Source organism: Spea bombifrons, chromosome 1, assembly GCF_027358695.1.
Source record: "Spea bombifrons isolate aSpeBom1 chromosome 1, aSpeBom1.2.pri, whole genome shotgun sequence".
In the NCBI taxonomy this organism is placed as follows: domain Eukaryota; kingdom Metazoa; phylum Chordata; class Amphibia; order Anura; family Pelobatidae; genus Spea; species Spea bombifrons.
Window position 1 is genome coordinate 111,035,673 of NC_071087.1, and position 25,696 is coordinate 111,061,368.

General features: G+C 39.7%; 2 protein-coding genes across 3 annotated transcripts in view; one reads left to right on the forward strand and one right to left on the reverse strand.

The window, feature by feature from the left end:
• The window catches only part of LOC128468150 (tubulin polymerization-promoting protein family member 2-like), a 27,554-nt gene extending 12,631 nt beyond the window's left edge, over positions 1–14,923 (reverse strand). Inside the window, exon 1 of the mRNA XM_053449876.1 lies at positions 14,831–14,923. The gene's annotated coding sequence lies outside the window, so the exon portion shown is untranslated. The remainder of the gene's footprint in view (positions 1–14,830) is intronic.
• Positions 6,514–22,928, forward strand: ZNF219 (zinc finger protein 219). Of its 2 annotated transcripts, none has more exons than XM_053468533.1 (4): positions 6,514–8,182; positions 17,820–19,635; positions 20,880–21,008; positions 21,387–22,928. In XM_053468533.1, exons 2-4 carry the CDS (start codon positions 17,874–17,876, stop codon positions 21,965–21,967), a joined length of 2,472 nt encoding a protein of 823 aa, XP_053324508.1. In that variant the 5' UTR covers positions 6,514–8,182; positions 17,820–17,873; the 3' UTR covers positions 21,968–22,928. The 2 variants fall into 2 exon arrangements, with proteins under 2 accessions (XP_053324508.1, XP_053324507.1); XM_053468532.1 differs by having other exon boundaries at positions 6,514–7,585.
• Positions 22,929–25,696: the final 2,768 nt, after the last annotated feature.

Sequence of the window (25,696 nt, forward strand, 5' to 3'; positions counted from 1 at the left end):
TTGCAGATCTTTTATATCTCTGACAGTGGTGCCATTCCCATTCTCCGCAGAGTGAATACATCACAAACGTTGTGTTTTACAGGAGTCCTGATTTTCTGTTTCTCTGGCCCACAAAACATCCCCAACTTTTCCCAAAAGCCGGACGGTCATGGGATGGTTAATAAGATCCTCAATTTAAAATTTGCACGGGGTATGACATTGCATATGGCAAACAAAGGCCTGTTAACAAGCTATTTATCTTATATTTGACTTACACTTTTTATATGTATAATATAGAGTTGGTTATATGGAGCCAACTGGTTTTGCAGCTCTTTACAACGTATGATCATACGCAGTGGAGAAGTCTACTCATTAAAGCCTTTTTTTAACTTAATGTTTATTAAGTTTTCAGAAATACTAATTAAAGAAACATACAGAATGCATCCATGGCAATGAAAACCCACATAAGCATGCCAGTATTCTGTGAATATAATCTTAAGGGTCCTCTCTCTTTTAAACGTGTTTTCCTACTTACAGTAAACCACAGCTCAACAAACTACGTACAGAGACAGTTAGAGCGTCCAGCAGGTAAAACCCTAGGGGGTTGGATGCAATTCCAATTCTCCATGGTGACCTTTCACCTGGGTTTTGTCGACCCCAGCACTATACATTAGTTAGTAAACTAGCATGTTAATCAAATAAGCCTGACCACATCTGCCACTGTATTTACTCTTCCCCCTAAATGTTTAATAACATAAAAACAATACAAAAATGTTAACCGCTTCATGACACAGATTACACTATTACATCTTCTAAAACACGATCTAGATGTTTTAGAAGATGTAATAGTGTACTATGATCAGCAATGCAGGGTAGTGGAGCCCTGCTTGATAATCACTCTGATCAGAAGCAGTGGAGATCAAGGTAAAAACAGTGATTCCTCTTCTTTAAATAATAATAATAAAATATAGAAAAAAAATTTAGTGTCTGTTTTTCTGTCACATGACAGTTAAGGGTTCCTGCCAAAAATGTAAATGAAACAAAATTTTACATGATTAACCCCTATATGCAGATACTATTATGTCCACAAAAAGGGGGGGTCCCTTTTTATCAATGTACATGAGATCAGGCTGTATAGTAGATAAAATGTCAAGGTCCTCTGGCAGCCCCAATACATTAAAGTGCTACATCCATATTTAACAGGGGGTATGAAGTACTTTTCCATATGGCTACCTCCCTGTGTACCTCAAAACCACCTCTGGTGTTTATTGCCAAAAAGCTCTTTTTTTGTTTCATCCGACCTTAGAACCTGATCCCATTTGATTCCAGTAGTGTCTGTCAAACCAAAGATGGTTCAATTTGTTTTCAGATGAGAGTAGAGACTTTTTTTCCCCTTGAAACCCTTCCAAACATTTTGTGGCGATGTAGGTAACACTGGATCATAGTTTTGGAGACTTTGACTCAAGGACGCAACTAACTGCAATTCTCCGGCCATGATCCTTGGAAGATTTTTTGGCCATTTGAGCCATTCTCTTCACAGTGAGCACACACATTATAGACTAAAGTTGATTGATAACATTCCCAGTTTGCTGGAATTTCTTAATCATTGTCCTCAACAACCTTCAAGCACATCATAGCTATATTCCTTGGTCTTACCTGTTTCAATGAATGACAAAAGGGCATTTGGGCTTTGTGTTACCTAATATTTATACCCCTGTGAAACAGGAAAGCATGATTCAACAATTTCCTGTTCGCAGTCCCCTAGGTATACTAAAAATGTAAAATATCAAAGGTTATAAACTTCAAATATATTTTTCTCATATGAATTCATAAGGGTGCCAACTAGGCCTGCAACTAATGATTATTTTCATAATAGATTAGTTGGCCGATTATTTCTTCGATTAATCGGATAGAAAAATTAAAATTTGTCATTTATTTAAAATTTATTAAAGCAACGGAGGACGTTAAAAACAAACGGCAGAATAAAAAAAACATTGCTAAAAATGCATTTCATGTTTTTATTTCCCAACCTGCCCCCCAGTTATGCACATTTGAGCCCTGGCTTGCCACACTGCCTCTCAGATATGCCACTCTGCCTCCCAGATATGCCACACTGCCTGCCAGACATGCCACTCCGCCCTCCCCACATATGCCTTATTTACCCTATATGCTTTATACCCACAGATATGTCACTCTTTCCCAGGTATGCCGTATACCCCCTGATATGCCATAGTGCACTCATAGATTTGCAGACTCATTTACAGACACAATACTTTTATAAATAAATACAGGGTTAATCTTCACTGCCCCCAGGATTTAGATTCCCCTCAGTTTGCGCCCCTTTAACTCTAACTGCACCTTAAATTAACCTTATTAAATTAATCCTTAGTCCTCAGCAATAAATTAATCCTGAAGACCCCATCAGCCACAACTACCCCTAAATTAATCCTAAAGACCCCATCAACCACAACTGCCCCTAAATTAATCCTGAAGACCCCATCAACCACAACTGCCCCTAAATTAACCTTAAACACTCCATTAACTATAACTGCCCCTAAATTAACCCCCACCTCCCTTAACTTTCAGCAGCCCAAATATTAATTTTATACTCACATTTAGATGCGTTCCTGAGCTAATCGGCAGTTTAACTGCAGGGAGTGACAAGGAGAAAGAAATGGGCGGGGCCAATTGGCAGTTTGACTGCAGGCAGGGACAGGGAGAAAGAAAGGGGAGGGGCAACAATGTTCATTATCGATTATTATGGATTTTATCGATTGGTTGTTGCAACCACTAGTGCCAACAATTGTACCACACACATATTCAGAGGCGTATCTAGGGTATGGGACCTATGGCTCGTGCCATAGGCACCATTTGAAGGGGGCGCCAGTGAGCGGCTTTCAAACGCCGTCTTTTTTTTTTTTTGATGCGGAGGAGAGGGGCGCCTGAACAAAAATGAGCACCATGGTCGAGTTGCCAGAAAGAAGCCTTTACTGCACCAATACCACAAAAAAGCTCAGTTATGCCCAACAACACCTCAATACACCTCACAGCTTCTGGCAAACTGTAATTTGGAGCGACGACACCAAAATAGAACTTTATGGTCACAACCATAGGCACTATGTTTGGAGAGGGGTCAACAAAGCGTATAGCGAGAAGAATTCCATCCCCTCACTGTGAAGCATGATGGTGGCTCATTGATGTTTTGGGGGGGGTGCGAGCTCTGAAGGCACAGGGAATCTTAAAAAATTGATGGCAAGATGAACGCAGCATGTTGTCAGAAAAAATGGCAGATAATTTGCATTCTTCCACACGAAAACTACGCATGGGATTGACCTCCCTGTGGTTACAGCAGAAAAAAGGTAAAGGTTCTGGAGTGGCCATCACAGTCTCCTGACCTTCATATCACTAAGCCACTCGGGAGATCTTAAACGTGCAGTTTATGCAAGTCGACCAGACTTTGCATGACCTAGAGGCATTTTGCCATGACGAATGGGCAGCTATACCACCTTCAAGAATTACAACTATTACAAAAGACTGCACGCTGTCATTGATGCTAAAGGGGGCAATACACAATATTAAGAGCTAAGGGTATGCAGACTTTTGAACGGGTGTCATTTCATTTTTTTCTTTGTTGCCATGCTTTGTCTTATGATTGCGTCATTCTGTTATAACCTACAGTTGAATATGAATCCCATAAGAAATAAAAGAAATGTGATTTGCCAGCTCTCTCATGTTTTTATAAAAAATGGTACATAGATTACCAATTCTCTAAGGGTACGCAAACTTTTGAGCACAACTGTATATGCAACTACATGTATTAGCTATATTTACGAAGGGGGTTCTAAACCTTCAAGATAATTATTTTTGTTGCTTTTATTTTTTGTTTCCCTTGCACAAGAGAATCCTGGCAAAAGATACACTTGGGGCAAGTTCAGCTAAGTGGCCCAGTAAAAAAGCAAATATATTTGGCAGACAACACACTTATTGTGTTATTCTTATTTACTACATGTAAAACTGTAGCAGCCCATGGAGGGCAACTGCTCTAATCTTGCCAGTCCTTCGCAGAGTATACAGGGAACAAACATAGGAAATGTGTTTTTTGTGCATTTAATTGTTTGCATTTACATCATTATAGCATTTGATGTGATTAATGTTTGAGCTTAAACTATCTCTGAATAGCTCAAGTTGTAAGCTGTAATAACAATAGAAATTCTGTGAAAATTGTCTTGGCCTCCCAGAGGATAATGTGTGTATAGACCGGTTCACTCTCAATGGGTTAAATGGTAAAAATATTTAGTTCTGGTCCACTAGCATAACTTTTTTTTTCAAATTCCATATGGGGAGTTTTGTAGCGACCGAAAAATAATATTTTATGACATTTAAATGACACCTATTTGTGATATATATATATATCATCATGATAAAAAATATCACCCAAATGGCCCTAATCCAAAGTTTACATACCCTTGAATGTTTGGCCTTGTTACAGACACACAAGGTGACACACACAGGTTAAAATGGCAATTAAATGTTAATTTCCCACACCTGTGGCTTTTTAAATTATTGTCTGTGTATAAATAATAGTACTTTGATACTTATAAGATACTTTGCAGGCTTATGGGAAATGATCATTCCACTGCTATTCATCTACACTTCTGACAACTGGACTGCATTGCCAAAAATAATGCTTTGTTGTTTTTACTGCCAAGTGATGACCAGTGACCAGTGTGTGGGCCTAACAAAATAACGATTCAATATTTTTGCGTATAGATACACCAATCAGCCATAACATTATGACAAGTGACAGGTGAAGTGAATAACACTGATAATCTTGTTATCGTGGCATCTGTCAGTGGGTGAGGTATATTAGGCAGCAAGTTCGGCCTCAAAGTGATGTGTTAGAAGCAGGAAAAATGGGTAAGCTTAAGGATCTGAGTGACTTTGACAAGGGCCAAATTGTGACGGCTAGACGATGGCTGAACGACTGGGTCAGAGCATCTCCAAAACTAAAGCTCTTGTGGGCTGTTGCCAGTCTGCAGTGGTCAGAACCAATCAAAAGTGGTCCAATGAAGGAAAAGCGGTAAACTGGCGACATGGTCATGGGCAGCCAAGGCTCATTGATGCATGTGGGGGACAAAGGCTGTCAAACCCAACAGACGAGCTACTGTAGCTCAAATTGCTGAAAACGTTAATGCTGGTTCTGATAGAAAGGTGTCAGAAGACACAGTGCACCGCAGTTTGTTGTGTATGGGGCTGCGTAGCAGCAGACCACTCAGAGTGCCCATGCTGACCCCTGTCGAAAGTGCCTACAATGGACAGGTGGGCATAAGAAGTGGACCACCGAGCAGTGGAAGAAGTTGGCCTGGTTGATGAATAACGATTTATTTTACATCGCGTGGATGGCTGGGTGCGTTTGCGTCTCTTACCTGGAGAAAACACGGCATGCATCCATAGAGCCCCCACCTCGCAATTTACAGGTCTTAAACAATCTGCTGTAGAACTTGTTGCAAATGAGAACTATTTGGCCCACATAGTCTGCTCATTTTTCCAAATGTAAAGATTCAGACCTTAATCAGTCATTGATCTAGTGTTAGATTCAGGATAGCTTTACATATATATCCCTTCCTTTACCGTATTTAACTATACCACTTCTGCTGGGCGGCAGTTCCACTTATCTACTATGTTAATGTAAAACTACATTACCTCCTGTATAATGTTTTCAAATGCTGCTCAACTTTATAAGCTTAGGGGGCTACAGACTATGTAAAATATCAGGGACTGGGGGCACTATTAAATTAACAACTCAACAGAAATAGTGTGCTCAGCAGACAGCATGGGGGCACACAGAAACCTATGAGAACCGCATGGGGCCAGCATGTCTCCAGCTGGACAATGATTCACCTTGCTGATTTAGTTCAAAAACCCCTGTAATGTTTGTATTGCTTGCAAATATTTGTATATAAGCAGATGAGTGTGTCCACATATTTCAGGGTATATATATGTGTATGTAATATATATATATATATATATATATATATATATATATATATATATATATATATGTGTGTGTGTGTGTGTGTGCATATTACAAAAACAAATCTGTATGCATGCGAAGAATTAGACATGTATGTGTGGGAGCAGACATGAGTACTATATGCAAGTGTTTGTACTAATGTGTGTGTGTGTGAGGTGTGTATGTCCCAGTCTGTGTGTAAGGTGATAGCAGCTCTTTCTTCCCAGTCTCTCTTCTCTCCGTTGTCATTCAGACTGTGTCCTCATTATCTGTTGATCAATAAATTGAGTCTTCACCGAGATGTGAAGAGAAAAAGCAGCAAGGTATAAACAGGAAGAGAGAGGAGAGAGGTGGGGGGAATCACAGCAATATGGAGACCGAAAAGGGTACAAAAAATTGAGATATAATAGAAAAAAGATAAATGATAAAATAGTAGAGGAAAGAGTGAGAAAATAGAAGAGACAGTATGTGTGTGTAAGAGAAAAAAAAAATACATGCAAGATGCAGCTTTTACCAAAAACAGAGAGGGTAGATAAAAGAAAGAGGTGAGACAAAGGGGGTAAGGATAACTAGTGAGGTGGAAAACAGGGAGAGTGTGAGAAGAAAGGCTGAGTGGGTATATAACAAACATAAGGGGAATCAGAGTCACCAGCTGAAGGAGAAGCGAGAGAAAGGAGGAAGGAGTGGGACAGGCAAAACACAGGTGAGAGACATTTAGGGAACAAATTACAGGAAAAAAGGATATAATAGGAGGGAGGAAAAGGGATAACAGTGAAAACCAAAGGAGAGGAGAAAAGAGGGCAGGGTAGCAGGTGAGAGATTATGAACAAGCGCTCAGGTGCGAGACAGACAGATGCAGCAGAGTTATACTGGGCAAAGCTGACTGGTAAGTGGGAAAAAGAGTTGGCTAAAAAGCGAGTGCAGATGTCAGGCACAGAGAGAGAGGGTGAGAGAGAGTCTTAAAAAAATAAATATAGGTATAAAAGGGAAGGGACAGGCTGAAGTACTATGAGATGAAAGGAACACCAGTGAGAATGCAGAAATCCAAATAAAAGTACTCAGAGACAGATCAAAAGCAACAGACAGGAGTCAGGAGAGTAAGGGGAAAGAGGTAAGAGAACAATCAGGAGAGAGAGCAAAAGCATAAACAGTAAAAGAGTGAGAGAGATTACAGAGTGAGAAAAAAAAAATCTACTGACGGAGAGAGACAGAGCGGTGTTGACAGACAGAAATTAATCAATAGGCAGACAGGAAGAGAGGCAGGAGAGAAAAGAGGCAGTGAAAGAGAGACTGTTTATAAAAGAGAGGGAAAAGGAGAGAGAGAGAGTGAGAGGCAGCGAGTGAGAAGAGAGAGATAGAGGAGGAGAGGGGGGAGGAAGGGGGGCATCCATTTTTGTGGCGGGGATTTGAGCTGCTTTTGTGTAACTCTCCCTGAGAGATCGCATGCTTGATGAAAGGCCCTTAGAAAATGCAAATTGCAGCACGCATGAAAAGCACAAAGAGGCATCTCGCTGTCCCTGCCATGGGTTTAATTCTTCACCAACCACGTAGCGCTGACGTCGGGAGCAGATAATCTCTTCTCTGCCCGGGAGTGTGAGTATAACACACAGACTTTCCTGCTCGGGGAACACTATTTTATCCATTTATTGTACAGGATTCATGGCTCTGATCTATCTATAGGGTGTTGGGTGTGCGGATGGGACAGGGAGTGGGGAAGGAATGTATATTTTTTAATGGGTGTGATGTTGTTTGTTTGTTTAATGGGAAAAGAAGGGAGGAAAAAAATGAAATATTGGTAAAAAAACTTAGCAGGTGCAAGTGAGGAGGGGGAGAGAGGGAGGGTGGAAAGAGTAACAGAAATAGAGAGGGAGAGGGAAAGGAGAGAGAGAGAGAAAGAGAGAAAGAAACAGAGAGAGAGAGGGGAAGGAAGAAAAAAGGAGAGAGGGAAACGGAGAGAGGGGGCGGAGAAACGGATGGGGAGAGAAGGAGAGAAACAGAAAGAGGAACGGGAGACGGGAGTAAGGAAGAGAAGAAGAACGAGAAAAGACGGAGGGAGAGGGATACATAGAAACACAGTATAGAACCGGGGTGGGAGAAAAGAGACAAGTGTCAACATGCAGAATTAGAAATAGTGTAGTTAAGAAAGAAAGATCCTCTAAACCAGGGAAAGAAACATTATGGAACAACAGGGTAACTTTTTGTCCTAGAAGTGTGTGTTTTTCTCTGTCCCTCTCTGTTGAGAAGGGGAAAGAGCGGAAGGGGGGTAGGAAGAGGGGGAATGTGAGAATAAAGAAGGGAGGGTTAGGGGAATGAGAGGGTCTTTGTACTGAGAATCGGTAGGAGGGGGTGAGCAGAAGGAGGGAGGGGAACCACAGAATAAGGTGAAAGGGTTTTTTGGTGAAAGAAAGAGAGGACAGGGGTACAGGATGAAGGGGGAGGGATGTCGTTTTAACCCTTGTGATACTGGGGCTAGAAAAAATAATTTATCAGCTATTTACACACTTTCACTGCCAGAGGAGTCTGTAGTGAAATGTACTACATTGCTTTCAACTGTCAAAAGGGGTTAAATGGGGTGCAGTAAAGGGTGGGATGTAACCCCCGCCCCCCATATACATTGCCCGCCTGTCTGTCTGGGGCCTGGGCAGGGAGGGGGTAGAATGAGGCCTTGTGATTTTCTGTCTCTCGCTCTCTCTGTCTCTATTACATGGCTGAGTGAGTCTGAGTAATGAATGTGTGATGAAATTACATGGGCACACACATGCATACACACAGATGAGTATAGAGACACATGGGGATATACAGAAATAGATCAACACACACACGTACACGTCTACCTATACACATAAACACAGTTACATACACAAATGCCAAGAACAGGAGATAGGATGGATATACATATGCATACATAATTTAATGCAGCAGCACACACATGGGCAAACACACTGTATATGAATACATTCACAGATATTAATGCAGAGAGGGGTACAGGCACTTAACACAACAAATGCACATATACAGACATGAGATAATAAGTGTGCCCCATGATGCACACACACAGACACACTACGATCATACACTGTTAGACATAGAGATGTCTGGTTAAACAGATCCTTTGTGATTAAGACAAATGGTAACACAGACACAGTGGGATGAACACACAAATGTTAAACAGACATACTATAATACAAACAGATAGTCACAGTGACGCACTCAGGGTGACTATAACAGATGGGAGAGGGTACAGCTGTATTGTATCCAGCTGGTATGGGGGTCCTGGGCATGATATCTATGATATTGCATCATCGCTATTCAGCCTGACCCTCATGGTAGATCGGAAAAGGCAGACAGACAAATATATAACATAAACACACATTAACAAATATAACTACATACAGAAAAAAATGACCACGGAGATATAGCATGATAAACGCAAACTGAATAAAAAATGCACATAGAAATACATACAAAAAAGGTTACATCCAGAACCACAACACAGGTGACAGTGCTTCATAAATGAATATAAATCAATAAATAACAATATCGATCGTACAGTGCATGTATCTTTACACATAGGACCATTAAACAGATTATATATATATATATATATATATATATATATACATACATACAGAAGATAATTATCAAGACAAACATTACTACAAACACATAATGTTACAAGTAATAATTACTTTAAAAATGACACACTGATAAACAAACTAGCAGGCACTCAGAATCCCATATTCAGGATTAAGTATACAGACAGACAGGGTATTATACACAGATGCACAGGATTACATGCCTGGATGCACACTATGGGTCACCATAAGGAGACCGAGGTGTACGGTAACCGTGGGTTCACACAGTATGACATCCCTGCATATCAAATTCAGACTACTGTTCGCTAAGAGACATTGGGGATATGTATAAAGAGCAGTTCAGGTGCAAAACAGAGTCTTGGACAATCTTAAGATTTAACCCCATATTTGTCTCGTGTATAACTGCAATAACTTCAAATACATGTGGGACAATCAAACATTTCAACTCTCAGATACCATAATTCATTATGAAGGGCATATTCCAGTGATCTTCTTATAAAAGGGGGTGAGCTGGCTCCCACATTACCTACACATTATGCAGAGCCAAATCAGTCCTACAAGACGAAGCCCCTTATGCTACATGTCTTTCAGCTTTGCCCTTGATAATGCATATTGTTATCAGGCAGGTAATATTTCCCCACAATCTTTCTTTAGTGAATAGACCCTATAATGTGTTGATTACATACACACAACGCTCAGGCAGTACAGACAACAAAAACACACATGGATTTGCAGTAACATACTATGGGTAGAAAAATGTAACATTGTTTCAAACATAAATACTTAAATATACAGTGTATCTACAAAAACACAGACATACAAACTGTATGTTAATATATTGTTAGTCTCTGACAGTGGGTTGTATTTTTAAGTATATTACTTGCATGATTGTACGCATAAAAGATATACAGATCAAAATTTTCCATAGGGATAAATGTATAGACAAATATTGAAACAGACTGGATTGTATACACAAATACAAGACAATCAGTGATTTCAAACACCCAATATGTATAGTCATGTGTATTGTAATACAAACATACACAACATTTAAATTACAACATGCAGGATACATATAAGATACAAAAGAATGAAGGTGCACATTGTATATTGCGCAATAACCCCACATAATCCACATAGAAGTTCACAAATATAAATAAATAAGGGCACAGGAGGCAAAAGCAATGCCACTAAAAATCACCCAGTAGATCCAGGGGTTTTGTTGCTCAGATGAGTCTACAGTCATAGTAACAGGGGCCCAGCATGAAGAGCTTATATAATGTATACCTAAATCAGTGAGATTTCTTCATTGCCATATAACATGTGAGTTAACCATGCCGTATTATTCCTTATAACAGCTTCTGATGCTCCACTTGGATATTCCCTGTAGGTATCACAAGTGCCACCTGAGTTCCCAACATTAGTCGCCCAGGATTAATTCTGGAGATTTACTTAAGTAGTAACTCAGACACCCTCTAGCAAAAATGTAAGCGGACAAACAGATGCCCCCAAACAACAATGAACGTTAGTCAACACAAGAGCCACCATAACCGATATCCTAAAATATCAGTTTGTGTGGATAATCACTACAGCCTTTCTATTACACACCTATAGAAGGGATTCTTGATTTTAAAGGGCCTTTAGAATAGTTGTAGAAATGGTCACCAAAAAGGAGAAGGGAGTTTTTTATTTTAGCCGTGCCTCAAACCTTATTCTACCACATTCGTATTTCTCTGCCTTGTGCTCTGGGGGGCTGTTGCTCATTTAGGGGCGCAGGGTTGTCCTCTATATTTGTCTGAAAGCTATATTTTTTTAAATAATTTTTTTCAATTTCAGTTAAGTTCCCTTTATTTCAGTCGTTAATAGATTTTGAAGTTCTGTGTGCGTTTCATTACGATGATTATTGATAGTGAACTGTTTTGGGGACATTCTTAAAGGGTGTTATTATAGGTTTATTTACTAAAGCAAATTAGCCTTATAATTACCAACCAAGTGTATATTATGTAATATTAACACCAAAATAAATGGACTTTAATTACTGAAGATTGAGTTGGTCCTGAGAATTTAATCTCTCTGTATATTCTCTACACCCATTACAGGTATAGCCAGGCCCACATTAGGAATTCAACTAGCTGCAATCCTCACAAACTGACACGTATACCATTAATTAAGTAGTAATTATTTTGAAAGCTTCTGAAAAGTTAGGCCCTTTTGGGACACGTCATGATGTAAGGAACATAGCGGATTCACCCAGCGCTCAGACAGTAGCGGCAAGTTACTCAGTAAAAAGTCTCCATGACCAGACATAAACATTGCACTGTAGCTTCAAGTATTCTTGATCTATCTAATAATGAACATTGTATAGTGCTCTGGGCCTATGATGACCCATAGAATGTTAAGAAATCAAGCTCATTAAGGAAGGTTTTAAAATGTAGTTTCTGACCTGAACAAAAAATCAAACCATGCAAACATGCATAAATATAAACCCCAAAAAAACAGACCCGGCTGGTTATACACCCATACCCAGGGATATAAGGATATGTCCTCAATATAATTGTAGTGTGCATATTCAATAACTACTTGAAAGTAAGGCTTACGTGCCTTATCACAGCCACTGTTCTGGTCAGCATCAGCTGAAATCTACATATGTCCTGGAGAAAGTGATGTAGAACATGTAATATGCACGCAGGGAGATGATGAATGTATGCATAAGGATAAATGACACTAAACACATTCATGAAATACATAAAGTTTTTGCCACAAAATATTACAATACAGCCACACATACACATACATAAGCCTTTGGACACTTCATATAGGAAATTTCATCCCATGGACTTAATTGGATTTGAATAATAGTTTTGGAGCCCAGAAACAAATTATATATTTTTGAAAAGAGACTACCAAAAGAGATTTCACTAGTGACTTATTTTACCATCGCTCTTAGCCATGGTTTGTTTAAATAATATTTTTAATACACAATGCAACGTCAGTGGCTTCAGCTGTCAGTTCTTTAATAAATGCCCAAGATTGACAAATATATAAAGCAACACAGACATACAGGAATATATGAACGTGATTATACAAACATGAAAAATAAATCAAGCAGGCTCTCACAAACCTAGCTAGGGTGTAATGGTTTGGGTATAACTGATGATGAATGTAGAAAGCACCGTTTTTAGGTAAAATGCAAAGGCAAATTAGACATCTGCAGTTTTGGCTACCTGTCTTATCAGATCTGCCCAGTCGTCATCCAACACAAGCTAATGTTATATATATTATAAATATTATATATACCATATATATATATTGTATATAGTATGTGCTAAGGTATGATATTGTTTTCCTGACATATGCAATTCTAGTACAGACTACTAAATATTTCTATTAACTAAAAATTAAAAAGAAACATTGCATTGGTTACCATGGTGATTGCTCTATATTTTAGAAGTTTTCCTAAGGATTGCTCTTTATAGTTAATTCCCTGTGTGCCTATTCACACTGAACGAGTAGTAGTGCCATGACTGAAAACTCTTGTGATTGTTATGTCCTCAAACCAGACCAGGAAGCAGAGCTATGCCGAGCCGTCATTAAAGGTGTTGTTAATTAGGACACTAAAGCTGAATTTGTAGTTTACTCAACAAATTCTGAGATAGAAAGATAGTTGTACATTTCAGCTGCTGGATCTTTGCTATCCACAAAACAAAATATGCGCACAAATGTATTGAAATCAATGTATTGATTACAATACAAAAACTGACCACTTATACGGACTACAATTCAAATCACCTAGCCAGATGATAAGGGTGATGGGAGCTGCTGTCCTCAAAAGCGGGTAGGGACATTTACGAAAATTATTTATTTTAGTTTTACTATTTTGTTAGGTATATAAAGGAAAATTAAGTTATTTTTACCATTACATTATGGGATCAGATACACAATTGGTCATAAGCTTGGTACTGTTAAACCGATTACCGTGTCCAATATATATATATTATATATATAATATATATATGTATATAGAGTAGAAGCATTATTAAAAACTCATCCACATCTACCAGACAAGCCAGAAGGCTTGTTTTTTCCCCAGAAATCCCATGGTTATTGGTATATATATATATATATATATATATATATATATATATATATATATATATATATATATATATATATATATATATATATATATATACACCTATTTGATCGAATATAAGACAAGGTTTTTTTCAGTGCAAATACTCTGTAGGGGGTATAAGGCATATCAGGAGGGCAGAGTGGCATATAGGTGGGTATAAGGCATATCTGGGAGCCAGAGTGTTATATCAGGAAGGCAGAGTGGCTTATAGGGGAGGAAAAAAGGCATACCTGGGGGCCAAAGTGACATATAAGGGGGTATAGAGCATATCTGGGGGACAGAGTGGAAAGCCTGGGGGCAGATGTGCATAACTGGGGGAGGCCAGGTTGGCAAATAAAATGAAATAAAAGCAAAAATTCATTTTTCTCAGTTTTTATTAAATATGAAAAAATAGTTTACATGTGAATTAATGTTTAGTAGCAAAACTTCTTTCCCTATAGCATCCTCTTAAATTCAGGTCTTTTCTTTTTTTCCTAAATTAATATTCAAATTTGGGGGGGTGGCATCTTATAATCAAGCAAATATAGAATATATATATATATAATTTAGATGAATGGCTAATTACGTTTGTCACCTAAAACTATAGCATTGTCAGAAAATGTGCCTACCTGCATGGGGAAGAATATATCCCACTTTCTGGCCCTTCAGGGGTTAACTATGTATTTTGAAAGACAAAATCAGCCTTTTACTGGAAATAGCTCACGTGAAAATACTAGGTAAGGCCAGAAGAAATGTCACACTACCCTATATACTATATACTACAGGTTAGCGCCTACTTACCTCTTGGCTCCACATACAGTCCAGTACTCTGCCTGAGTAATTTCATGCTGTACATTTAGATTTTTAAACTTTATTTTTAGATATTTTTTCACTCAACAAAGTAATACATGTAGAGTGAATAAATACAATTATAGGCACAATGAGCAGTGACATAAAAGTGCACAGTGTATGAGCTGCATGCCTCTTTAAAATCGATTTACATTTAAAAATGGACAGATAAATACAACATGTATGCATATGATTATCCTTTGTGACCTTAATAAGCAGTTCAATTGTATCCTAAAATTGGCTGAATTATTTTAATATGTACTCCAGAGATTTGCTTACCTTGATGTTGCCCTAGGCCTGACTCCGGCCCTCGCCCCCCAGCGTCGGGGCCATGCTCATCGCAGAGTGCCTGGATGTGACAGCATATCCTGGAGGTCTTTAAAGGCATGCACGTCTTCTCCCGTGTTAAACGCCCTGTTGGGAAGATCAGAGATTAAAAAAACCGAGGATTCTGACCCTCCCCTGTTTTGGGGCAGAGAAACTGCCTCCCCTGGGCCTGCTGCCCCAGGCCTAGGCCAGAATATTGGGCTGATTTACCCTAATGTTTGTTTCTGCTATATACAACTTCACTCTGAAGTAAGACTACCTGTGGCAGTTATTTTACTTTTCTAACAGGCAGCATTATGAGGACATCAGTCACAGTATGAGGTAGTGTTACTGATTTCACTAACTAAGTTTTGATAATACCACTTATGCTCATGGTATTGTCATGTTATAAACATCATTCTCCTCCAAAAACTCATGTGTGAAGCTTTAGGATTTTCTTCGGTGGTTGGTTACTTTGTATGATAATAATAATAATGACATACATGTACACTGATAGTATAGTTAAACAAGCATGCATAACTATAGTCAAACTGATCTTCAACAGAAATTGAAACAGCCATATGCATTCACTTTAAGGAATTAGAGGAGACAATCATATTTAGAAATGGATAGCTATAATTGAGGATATGCTGTGAAGATAAGAAATGTGAGGATCCAGTGACATGCAGAGTGCTGTAGAGCGGCAGCTACATGCATTACCTTCTTATCAGGGGCATAAGCTAATAACACAAAGAGTGCAAATTGAGGGGAAATATATTACTTGTATAATGACTTATAAGTTGTTGTATATGGAGTTTCCACATACCATGATTTTGTAATAAAAAGGTTTATTCATCCATGAAAAACCCCATGAAAAACCCTAGGTATGCTCTCTAGCTTCATTCTTGTATTCAAATGATTACAGTAATACCCCACACATTTAGGTCTTCTAGAGGGCCCAATCAATCTCTAAAATAGTACCTAACATTATACATTTATATACTTCTGGGTTTGGGGTAGCAAGGGTGTTTTTTTTTTCTAGTTCTAGTGGTATGGGTACAGGGTGATGGGCCATGTGTTTATAGTTTTTTTAATTCCTCCTTTTTCTTATTATTTTTCCCTGTTCCAATATGGATAGAGATACCCTTGGTAATCTTGTCATGGTTACATCACTGGGGTCCCTATAAACTTCTTTAATTTTACTTTTATTGCATTTTATTTAACATTTTATTTTTTAGTTTTTGCAAGAGGGTGAAACTTTGTTCTCTTATTTCATTACTGTAATTCAAAAAGCAGGATCATGCATCCAAGATGATATACTGTATTTATTAAACATACATAACCCTCACTAACAAAAGTTAAAAAGTAAGTTTGTTAAAAATCACAAATGCTTAATGTTCGGTATGACTAAGTCTGTGCAGAATTTTACAATCCATATTATACAGTAGTCATTTACAGCATTCCTAAGAGTGTCTAGTGATGACTGTATAAGTTTCACCTTTTTCACCTATCCAAAGATGATCAAAGGGGTTGAGGTCCGGTGTTTGCAGTGGGAAAAACGAGCACTCCTTGCTCTTCCATTACGCCTGGCAAGGCTTCGATGTGTGTTTAGGATCCTTGTCCTGCTGGAAAATTAATCCTCTTGCACACAAATTAAAGAGATGACATGCCTCTGCAAAATAAAGTGGTACTTCTCTTTGGTCAAAGCGTAGTTGATCTTGTGCAAGTCACCAACTCCAAAATAGGCAAGACATCCCCACACCTGAATTTTCCCTGCGCTATATTTAAAAGTATGTTTTACACACTGTGGTGTTAGCCTCTTATGTGGCTGTCTACTAGCATGAACTTTACAATGATGTTCACCAGTAAACAGTGTTTTTTCCACTGAGAAATTTCTGTGTGGTTTGGTCAATCCTAAGTGTTTAGTTTTTTTCCGATGAAGAAGTGGTTTAGAGAGCTCTATTCTCCCACAAGGGCAGCACTTTTGTTTTCTTTACTGGATAGGACATTTTTGGTTCAGCTGGGCCTGAATTGTGGATACAGATTCCGTAATGATGTTAAGCTGATACACTGATTTTCTGATAGTGTGGTCACTGTAGGTCTGCCTGGTCTTGCTTTAAAACAAAATGATTTGGTTTCAGAAAACCTCTTCAGTGTGCTTGGTGCTGTGCTGTCCTCTTGGGTATACCATGGAGAACTTGTCCTTGACAAGTAAGCTCTTTTGACATGATTACAAAAGGTATTTCAGCTAATGTCCTTCTTTAAAGACCCAAACAGAAGCAGTTGCAGGGGCACAGCTTTTCTGTCTGGCACATCACTCGTTTAGGCTAATTAAAAACCCTACCAATTCTGTGGATTTCTGCTCCTTTAATTCTGTAGATGTCCCAATGCACAAAACTCTTAAAATCATATCTAAACCCCAAACAACTTTGAATTTAGTGAATGAGAATGTACTGAATATGTTGAATGCATAAATCTGCATGGATCTATATTCCAGAGATTATTGATCTGAATATTTATATTGTTATATATACTTAGATTTTCTGATTTGGAAATATTTTACTGGATTAATGAATGGATTAACCTGGTACAATGGCAAATGTGCCAGTTATTACATTGGACATTTACAGCACTGTGTTAGTCTGTGCACTGCGGTTCTGTTTCTATGATCCATCTTACAATTAAGCTGTGAATACAGAGACTGCATGTTAAAAACATTACTGTTATTTTTTATTAATTAATTGAAAAATTACTGTAAAGTTACAAAGTTATAGGATCCACAAGATGCAAGAGGTATCCTCAAAGGGATGTATGTCCATTGCACTGTGAATAACAAAAACTTTAAAATACAAGGAACTGCCAGTGGCACCTACTCTGAAGAAGAATTTCTAAGTAAAATGTGTTCTATTCTTTATGTTAAGTATACTATATATGTATTCATTTAATTATTTTTCCTCTTTAGGAGACAGAGCAGTCAGCACCCACTGCTGGAAAAATCCAGTTGGACACCTCAGAGATGGACTCTGCCCCACCAATTTTTGCTCAGGCACCCCCACCATCTCAACAATCCCCTTCCATATCTCATCTTAACCCATCATCTTCTCCACAACCTATACCCCAGGAGGCAAGTCAATCCCCTGCCTCCCCTCAACCTGCTTTTCCTCCTCCCCCTCTGTCACCAATCCATGTCTCTTCCCCACCTGATCCTTGTTCCCCTACTTCTACCATTCCTCAGGTTAACTGTCTCTCTCTTCCCACTAATGGGTCACCTTCCATACCCTCTGCTGTAGCTCAAACCAGCCCTCTGACTGCCTCTCTTCCCCTCTCCTCTCCTCCAATCTGCCATGTTCCAGTCTCATTGTGCCACTCTCCAGAGGATCTTTCCCCCGAAACTGTTACAGTCTATCCCACAGCGGTTACTCCGTGTCCTTCTTCCATATCTCTTTCTCCACCACCACCCTCTATTTCCTCACCTCCAGCCTCACCTTTGCCCCCACAATCTTCACCATACCCGCCAGCTGACTCTCCAGCTCCATCAACACCTTCAGAATCTATTTCACCCTCTGATCCAGCCATCTCCTCCCCACAAAATCCTGAGACATCTCCTTTCTTTTCTCTCCCTCCAACTTCCCCCTCTCCTCCTCCATCTTCCTTATCTCCATCTCAGGCTTCTCCATCTCCACCTCCACCCTCCCCGCCTAACCCAGCATCCCTTCTTGGCCTTTCTTTTGCTGATGAAGAATTGGATCTTCAACGTCATTCCAATGGTTTTTCTGATGGCACGAGCTCCAAATCCAGGCAGTTCCCCTGCACAATTTGTGGAAAGCAGTTTAGATTTATCAGTATCCTGTCTCTACACGCAAGTACCCACAGAGTGCGAGGGCCACTTGCAAAAGGGCGTGGAGAAAACAAAACTATCTTTGGGTCAAATTCCGAGAGGCCCTTGGTACTAGGGAATCATCATCAAAAGGAACCAACTTCTCCAGTTACTACAGATCCTGTATCAGAAGACACACATGAGCCAGTCCCTCTGTTGTCTATCCCTCCTCCACTTCCACCACTCCGTCACCCTTGTCCTTTTTGCAAGGGTAAATTTCGTAAGGCAGCTGAGCTTGAAAGGCACCTTCGCATACTTCACCGCCCTTATAAATGCCACCTATGTGACTTTGCAGCTTCACAAGAAGGGGAGCTAGTTGTACATGTTGAAAGGAGACATGCTGTTCCACAGCGGCCTAAAATTGCTCCACCTCTGCCTCCCCCAGTACCAATTCCAGCCACACCCACTGCTGAGTTCAAATGCGAGATCTGCTCCCAAAGTTTCACCCAGTCCTGGTTCTTGAAAGGCCACATGCGCAAGCATAAGGACTCTTTTGATCATCGATGCTCAGTGTGTGGACGATGCTTCAAGGAGTCTTGGTTTTTGAAGAATCATATGAAGGTTCATTTAGGGAAGATAAAAACTCCAGGAGGGCAGGAGACTGCAGGTCATCCATCAGCCCAATCTTCTCATACCACCACATCAAATTCTCCATCCTCCTCCTCCAGACTGCTTGGATATCAAAGCTTTTATTCTGGCCTTTTAATGAGGCTGCCTCCAGCTGGAGATGCCACCTGTTCCCAGATGCTTCAAGCTACAGCCAGAGCAGTGCAAGGGGGAGAGGTAGACCATGATGTGACAGGTTCTGCTGGAAGAGGGTCTATGGGAGAAGGATCTGCTGCTAAGGTTATGCTTCCCCAGGGCTCTGGTGGCATTGTACTGAAGAGTGTTGGATACACAGGTAAGGCATGGTGATAACTCATGATACAGACATGTGGCTAAGATCTAATCATATAAAAAATCTATTACCTGGCACATGAAGGCTGGGAATGCTCCACAACTCCAACTCTATAGTTACTTGTAAGGTCCTTCTCCCTAGTAAAAGGAGTCTTAATTTGATGTTGAAGTTACAAAATTGGGACCTCAGATGGAAGAGACCTCTGAGATACTGAAAGCTGATATAACCTTAAATCTTCTTCTATGTTGGCCTGGAAAAAGTATGAGATTCAACTCAATAATCCGTTTTTTTTTCTTGGACTAATGCTGCAATATCTATTTTATCCCATGTGAAAGGCTAATACTTTGCATTTAACTTTAGTATAACTTGTTTATTTTACGTTCTGTGGTTTAAGAGTCATACTGACTAACGTATTATTTATAGTGCCTTTTACCCAACAAGCATTAAGCTCTAGTGAGGGACTTTTTTCCCCTATAACCACTGTGTAGAGCAATGGAGAATCTGTTGGTGCTATATAAATTAATAATAATAATAATTTGCAGGGACCGTTAGATCTTCACCATCATAATTCCCTACTATCTGAAATGTTGAATGGTGAAGAATAAACTAAATTGGCATATGGCCTGCAGGTGTTGTTCATTTTTACTGTTATAGTCATATAAGGTACATTTGTATCTAAATGCAGCATTTGAAATCACATTCCTAGTGCTGTTAAACACACTAACACCACCCCATCCATGAAGCATGCATATTAAAAGTACTATGTAAGTACAAAGTACACACCAATCAGCACTGGCTAGCAGTGAATATACTGTGCAGCTGCACCGTTAAGCAGGAAGGAGCTAAGGGTGTTCAGATGTCCAGTGCATAAGCCCAGAGGGATTCTGATGAATTGATCCATGCATTTTCAAAAGAAAAATATTATAATTGAAACTTGAAAGCTTGAAACTACATATGATGGCTGAAGCGTCCCTTCAAATGCCCAAGCATTTCCATGAAATAAATATTTAATGATGTACAATATTGCCTCGTTTTTTATTTTTAGAGAATACTAATTTACATTTCCACAGAAACTGAAAAAACATTTTTGATTAAACTTTCAGAAGTAAGAATAAACTAAGATACCTGATAAGGTTTATTTGTTTGAAATGCTAGAAACCGCACTTAATGTTTTGTCTGTTTTACAACATCTTTAAAAAGGCAGACAATGAATTATCTAATTACTTATCAATATCTTCCTTTCTCAGATAAAAATGGATGGAGTGTCAGCACACAGGCAGAGCGACCCCGTGGAGCAACTGGCAGAGATTGTCCTTTCTGCGCCAAGTCTTTTCGTTCTTCCCACCACCTAAAGGTGCACCTTCGAGTACACACAGGTGAAAAGCTTTTATGAGTTTATAAATCTATTAAGATATAGAGTTGAACTGTATAAGGCCACTGAAGAAAATGAACAAATTTGCAATGCTTTATACCTTTATTGGATACCTGAAGTAAAATACATTACAGGCTTTTGAGATTAGGTCTCTACTTCAGGCATATTCTACCATATTCCTGAAGAAGAGACCTAGATAGTCTTGAAAGCTTGCAATCTATTATACGCCAGTTAGCCAATAAAGGTATTACCTTTACTAAATCTGCTACTTGTATATTTATGTTATCGTGTCCTCTATGTGTTTATTGACTCACTGAAAAACATCTTTCCTGCCTCATACTTTCCTATCTTACATTGTTTTATTACCCTTCTCTTTGTACAGGAGAACGTCCATATAAATGCCCTCACTGTTCTTATGCTGGAACTCAGTCTGGCTCCTTAAAATATCATCTCCAGCGTCATCACCGGGACTCCAAACTCTCTGCTGCTGCACCTTTGAGGGGTAAGAATGTTCAACCAAGTGCTTCGCAGCAAGAGAGACTCCTGCCCTCAGTCCCTACTGGCTGGGGGACCTCTTGTGCAGATCTACCACCTCCATGTGAGGATGGAGCTTCACTGCCACTTCGTCTACATTTGGCTGAAGGTCATGGTCCCAATGTATTTCCTCGTGTGGCTGGAAGAGGGGGCCAAAGAAGAAGAAGTCCTTCGCACCAACCAGCTAATGGGAGGCCAGATCACGAGCCACTTGATTTGTCCCAAGGAAATCCTTTCCACCGTTGCATGTACTGTCCTTTTGTCACATCTGTCGGTGAACTGATGAGTCTGCATCTTCAAGTTCATCATGGAAGGCGATCTCGCAGAAAGGGAGGGTATATCAGAGGCAGGCCAAGGCCTGTGCTATCACCTCAATCACAAGGTCCCAGTCTGAGAGATAGTCCTGGACAGTGTGATAGTACAGAGTGACCTAATGTACTACAGGGCAGTTGGTATCTGAAGTGCCCAGAGACTGCCCAATTTCCATGTTCCACATGAACATAGCCTGGGGTAAGATGAAAGTTTATAAAGGGAAAAGAGGGTGAAGAAACTAGTAAAGTTAAGGCAGCTAGTGAAGGGGGGAAACTAGGAATGGGGGGAGAAGGTGAGATTGCTAGGATATCAACTGGTAGTGTAAACCGGTTAAGAAACATAGAAAGCAATGTATATGAAAAGAAAGTAAGATAATCGAACTGGACATGAGCAGGTACAAGGGCTGATGTGGAAAAGAGACAGTCAGTCAGAGTCAATGATATCCTTTCCCTGGGAGACATCGAGTGGCAGACAGGACATTAGTAATTCCAGACATTGAATTCTTAAAGGTCAGACAGCTAATGATGGTATTAGATAAAGATTGAGTAATAATTGGGAGTTTGTGAAAGAGAAAAAGATCATAGAGTTTGAAAGACTAAACAGTATGAAAGTGTTTAGAGACAGGATCAGAGAAATCACTATTCAGATTGATTGCAACATATCAGAGTTAAGAAATAAGTACTGATAGAAGTAGGATCACAGACTGTTAAGTGTTAGAATGGGAGACAATAGAGATAGACTTAAAGAGAAAGCTAGTGATAAGGTAGACAAGTTAGTGACCATGATTATTTTGCCCCAGAGACATTCCTTATGGTTTCTGGTTGAGACTGAGACTTTATTTTTGATATTATGATTCAGACCCTCATTCAGATCCATCTACATGTAGATGTCCCTATTACACCCTCACCCCTGGTCCCAATTCCCTACCAATTTAGGTTTCAACACAGAAAAAATACATTTTCCTGTTTAGAGATTTATATATTTTTTTTTATTCTTTTCTTGTAGAAAAAAAAAAGAGATCTGGAAAAAATGAAAAAAAAAAGTAAATGAAATAAAATTTGTCTTAAAGTAACAAAAATAGTCTAAGAGTGAACTATTACACCTCAAACATTATAAGCACGCACCTACAGAAACTAAAAAATCACCCTCATCAAAGTAACACATCTAGTGACACATAAATACAACCAGCATGCCAGGGCTCGCCAGAGAGGGGATCAGTAAACCATTACAAGGTAAGGTACAACTGTTTGCCCTGTGAAGCTAACAATCTAAGTAGCTAAAAAATATACTCAGATACAATCAGATAAAAAGTGACTGTCAAGTTAAATTTGGTGGTCATATTACCATAGTATTATTTTGTGGTCTACTTAAATAAAAACAAAAAGCAAACTATGACTACATGACCCCTGTCCCACTTACTTTATCCTTCATTCCAGTCACAGAGTAGGGAAAGGAGTCACAGGAACAGAGCAGCAAACCCCACTTTTTAGCTGATGGAATGAGGAAGCCATGCTTGGTTTACATTCTCATTTTCTACAATATAGTGGTCCAATTGCGGTCAGACACACAGCAGTCTAAGACTTTGTGGCTCATCCGGTTTAATATACCGTATTTGCTCGATTATAAGACGAGGTTTTTTTCAGAGCAAATGCTCTGAAAAATACCCCTCGTCTTATAATCGGGGTCGTCTTCTAATCAGACCTCAAATAGAGGTCTGATTAGGAGACTAAGATCCAGATCCCCCGCACCGCTGCAGGGGACCTGGATCCTCCTGTCGTCGCCCCCCCCCCCCCACACACACACACTTACCGGTGCTTCCGGAGGTGAAGTTGGCAGCGGGGGTTTGTATGCGTCCGTCGCAAATACCTTCCCCGACTGTCAGAGATCAGAGTTCAAGAGTTCCTGATCTCTGACAGCCGGGGAAGGTATTTGCGACGGACGCATACAAACCCCCGCTGCCAACTCCACCTCCTTCCGGCTGCCGCGGAATGAGACGTCAACCCGCTGCCCCGGCAATACAGCAGGAAATTGGAAGCACCGGTAAGTAAGTAAGTAAGAGAGAGAGAGAGAGTGTGTGTGTGTGTGTGTGTGTGTGTGTGTGTCATTTCTGGAATGCCTTACACCCCTATATGCCACTCTGGCACTTAGGGGGTTAAAAGGCATATTATGGGGCAGAGTGGCATATAGGGAGGTATAAGGCATTTCAGGAGGCAGAGTGGCGTTAAGGGGGCATTTAATAGTGCACTCTGCCTCCTGAAATGCCTTATACCTCCCTATATGCCACTCTGCCCCATAATATGCCTTTTAACCCCCTAAATGCCAGAGTGGCATATAGGGGTATAAGGCATTTCTGGAGGCAGAGTGCTCTATATAATGCCTTTTAACTCCCTTAATGCCACTCTGCCTCCTGGAATGCCTTATACCTCCCTATATGCCACTCTGCCCCATAATATGCATTTTAACCCCCTAAATGCCAGAATGGGATATAGGGGTATAAGGCATTTCTGGAGGCAGAGTGGCACATAGGGGGTCAAAAGGCATACCATGGGGCACAGTGGCATATAGAGGGTTAAAAGGCATATCATGGGCCACAGTGCCATATTGGTGTGGCAAGCCTGGGGGCAGATGTGCGTAACTGGGGGACAGGTTGGAAAATACAAGAAATAAAAACAAAAAAAAAATATTTTTCTCAATCATAGCTTTTATTAAAAAAAATAGTTTACATGAATTAACATTTACTGGTAAAACTTTTTTCCTTTAGGGTCGTCTTATATTCAGGCTTTTTCTTTTTTTCCTAAGTTAATATTCAGATTTTGGGGGGTCGTCTTATAATCAGGGTCGTCTTATAATCGAGCAAATACGGTAATAACTTTTTAAAATCATTAGGTTGTATTAGTCCACACAATACACATTTAACTGGGATTGGTTAAGAAATACAATATATAATGCATACCAATACCTACCGTGCTCTGTTTATTACAATACCTCCAACACATATCCACATGTATGAGGGGCACAAAGTAGATTACACACTTAGTTTAGCAGTTAAGTAATCCTGAGTCCACACTACTGGACTAGGGGCTAGTTGGAGGCACAATATGGGGATGGATGTTATTGCACCTAAAAGATAGGAAATGGGTCAGGGCAGAGAGTGAGCAGGGGCAAACATTATTCCCCACCAGAACCACCAGCTGTAATGCTTTAGGATGTGGCACAGAGAACAGTTGTAAAGAGCACTAAACTGGGCAATGCCAATTTTTATATGTGAACAAATGTATAGGTTTAATTTGTGTTTCATGGTGGTAAATCTAGTAAAGGTTGATGTCTACTATGTCACATGTTGCTTATGGATATGCTTAGCTAATTTACAAAGGAAAGGAACGAGAAGTGAAACTTTCAAAGTGGATCGTGAAGCTTTACATAATACATATAAGGACACTTTGTGCATTACAACTGGTGGCTCTACATTGAAATATGCCATTATTATGGTGACCCCGGGATACATATTATTGTCACATGTTCCTGACAGCATCTGTAAAGAGCTTCTCAGTAGTATGTAGTATATATCAACTCACAGCTGGGAAAAAGTTACTAGGTAATACATAAAACATCAATGCTTTACATGTAGTAGTCAGTAACATGAGAACATTCTATGCACCCTGCACAAAAAAGGGGTGATGTAGTTATCCTATACACTGTAAATGCAGAGGTATATTCTTGCGAGGGCTACGGCCTCAACCCCTTGGCCACATAACAGGGAGCCAAACTCACCTGTAGCACCATTGCTCAATGGGCCGGTGAAAAGATCACTGACCTCTCCAACCGACCCGACACAACTATGGAAAC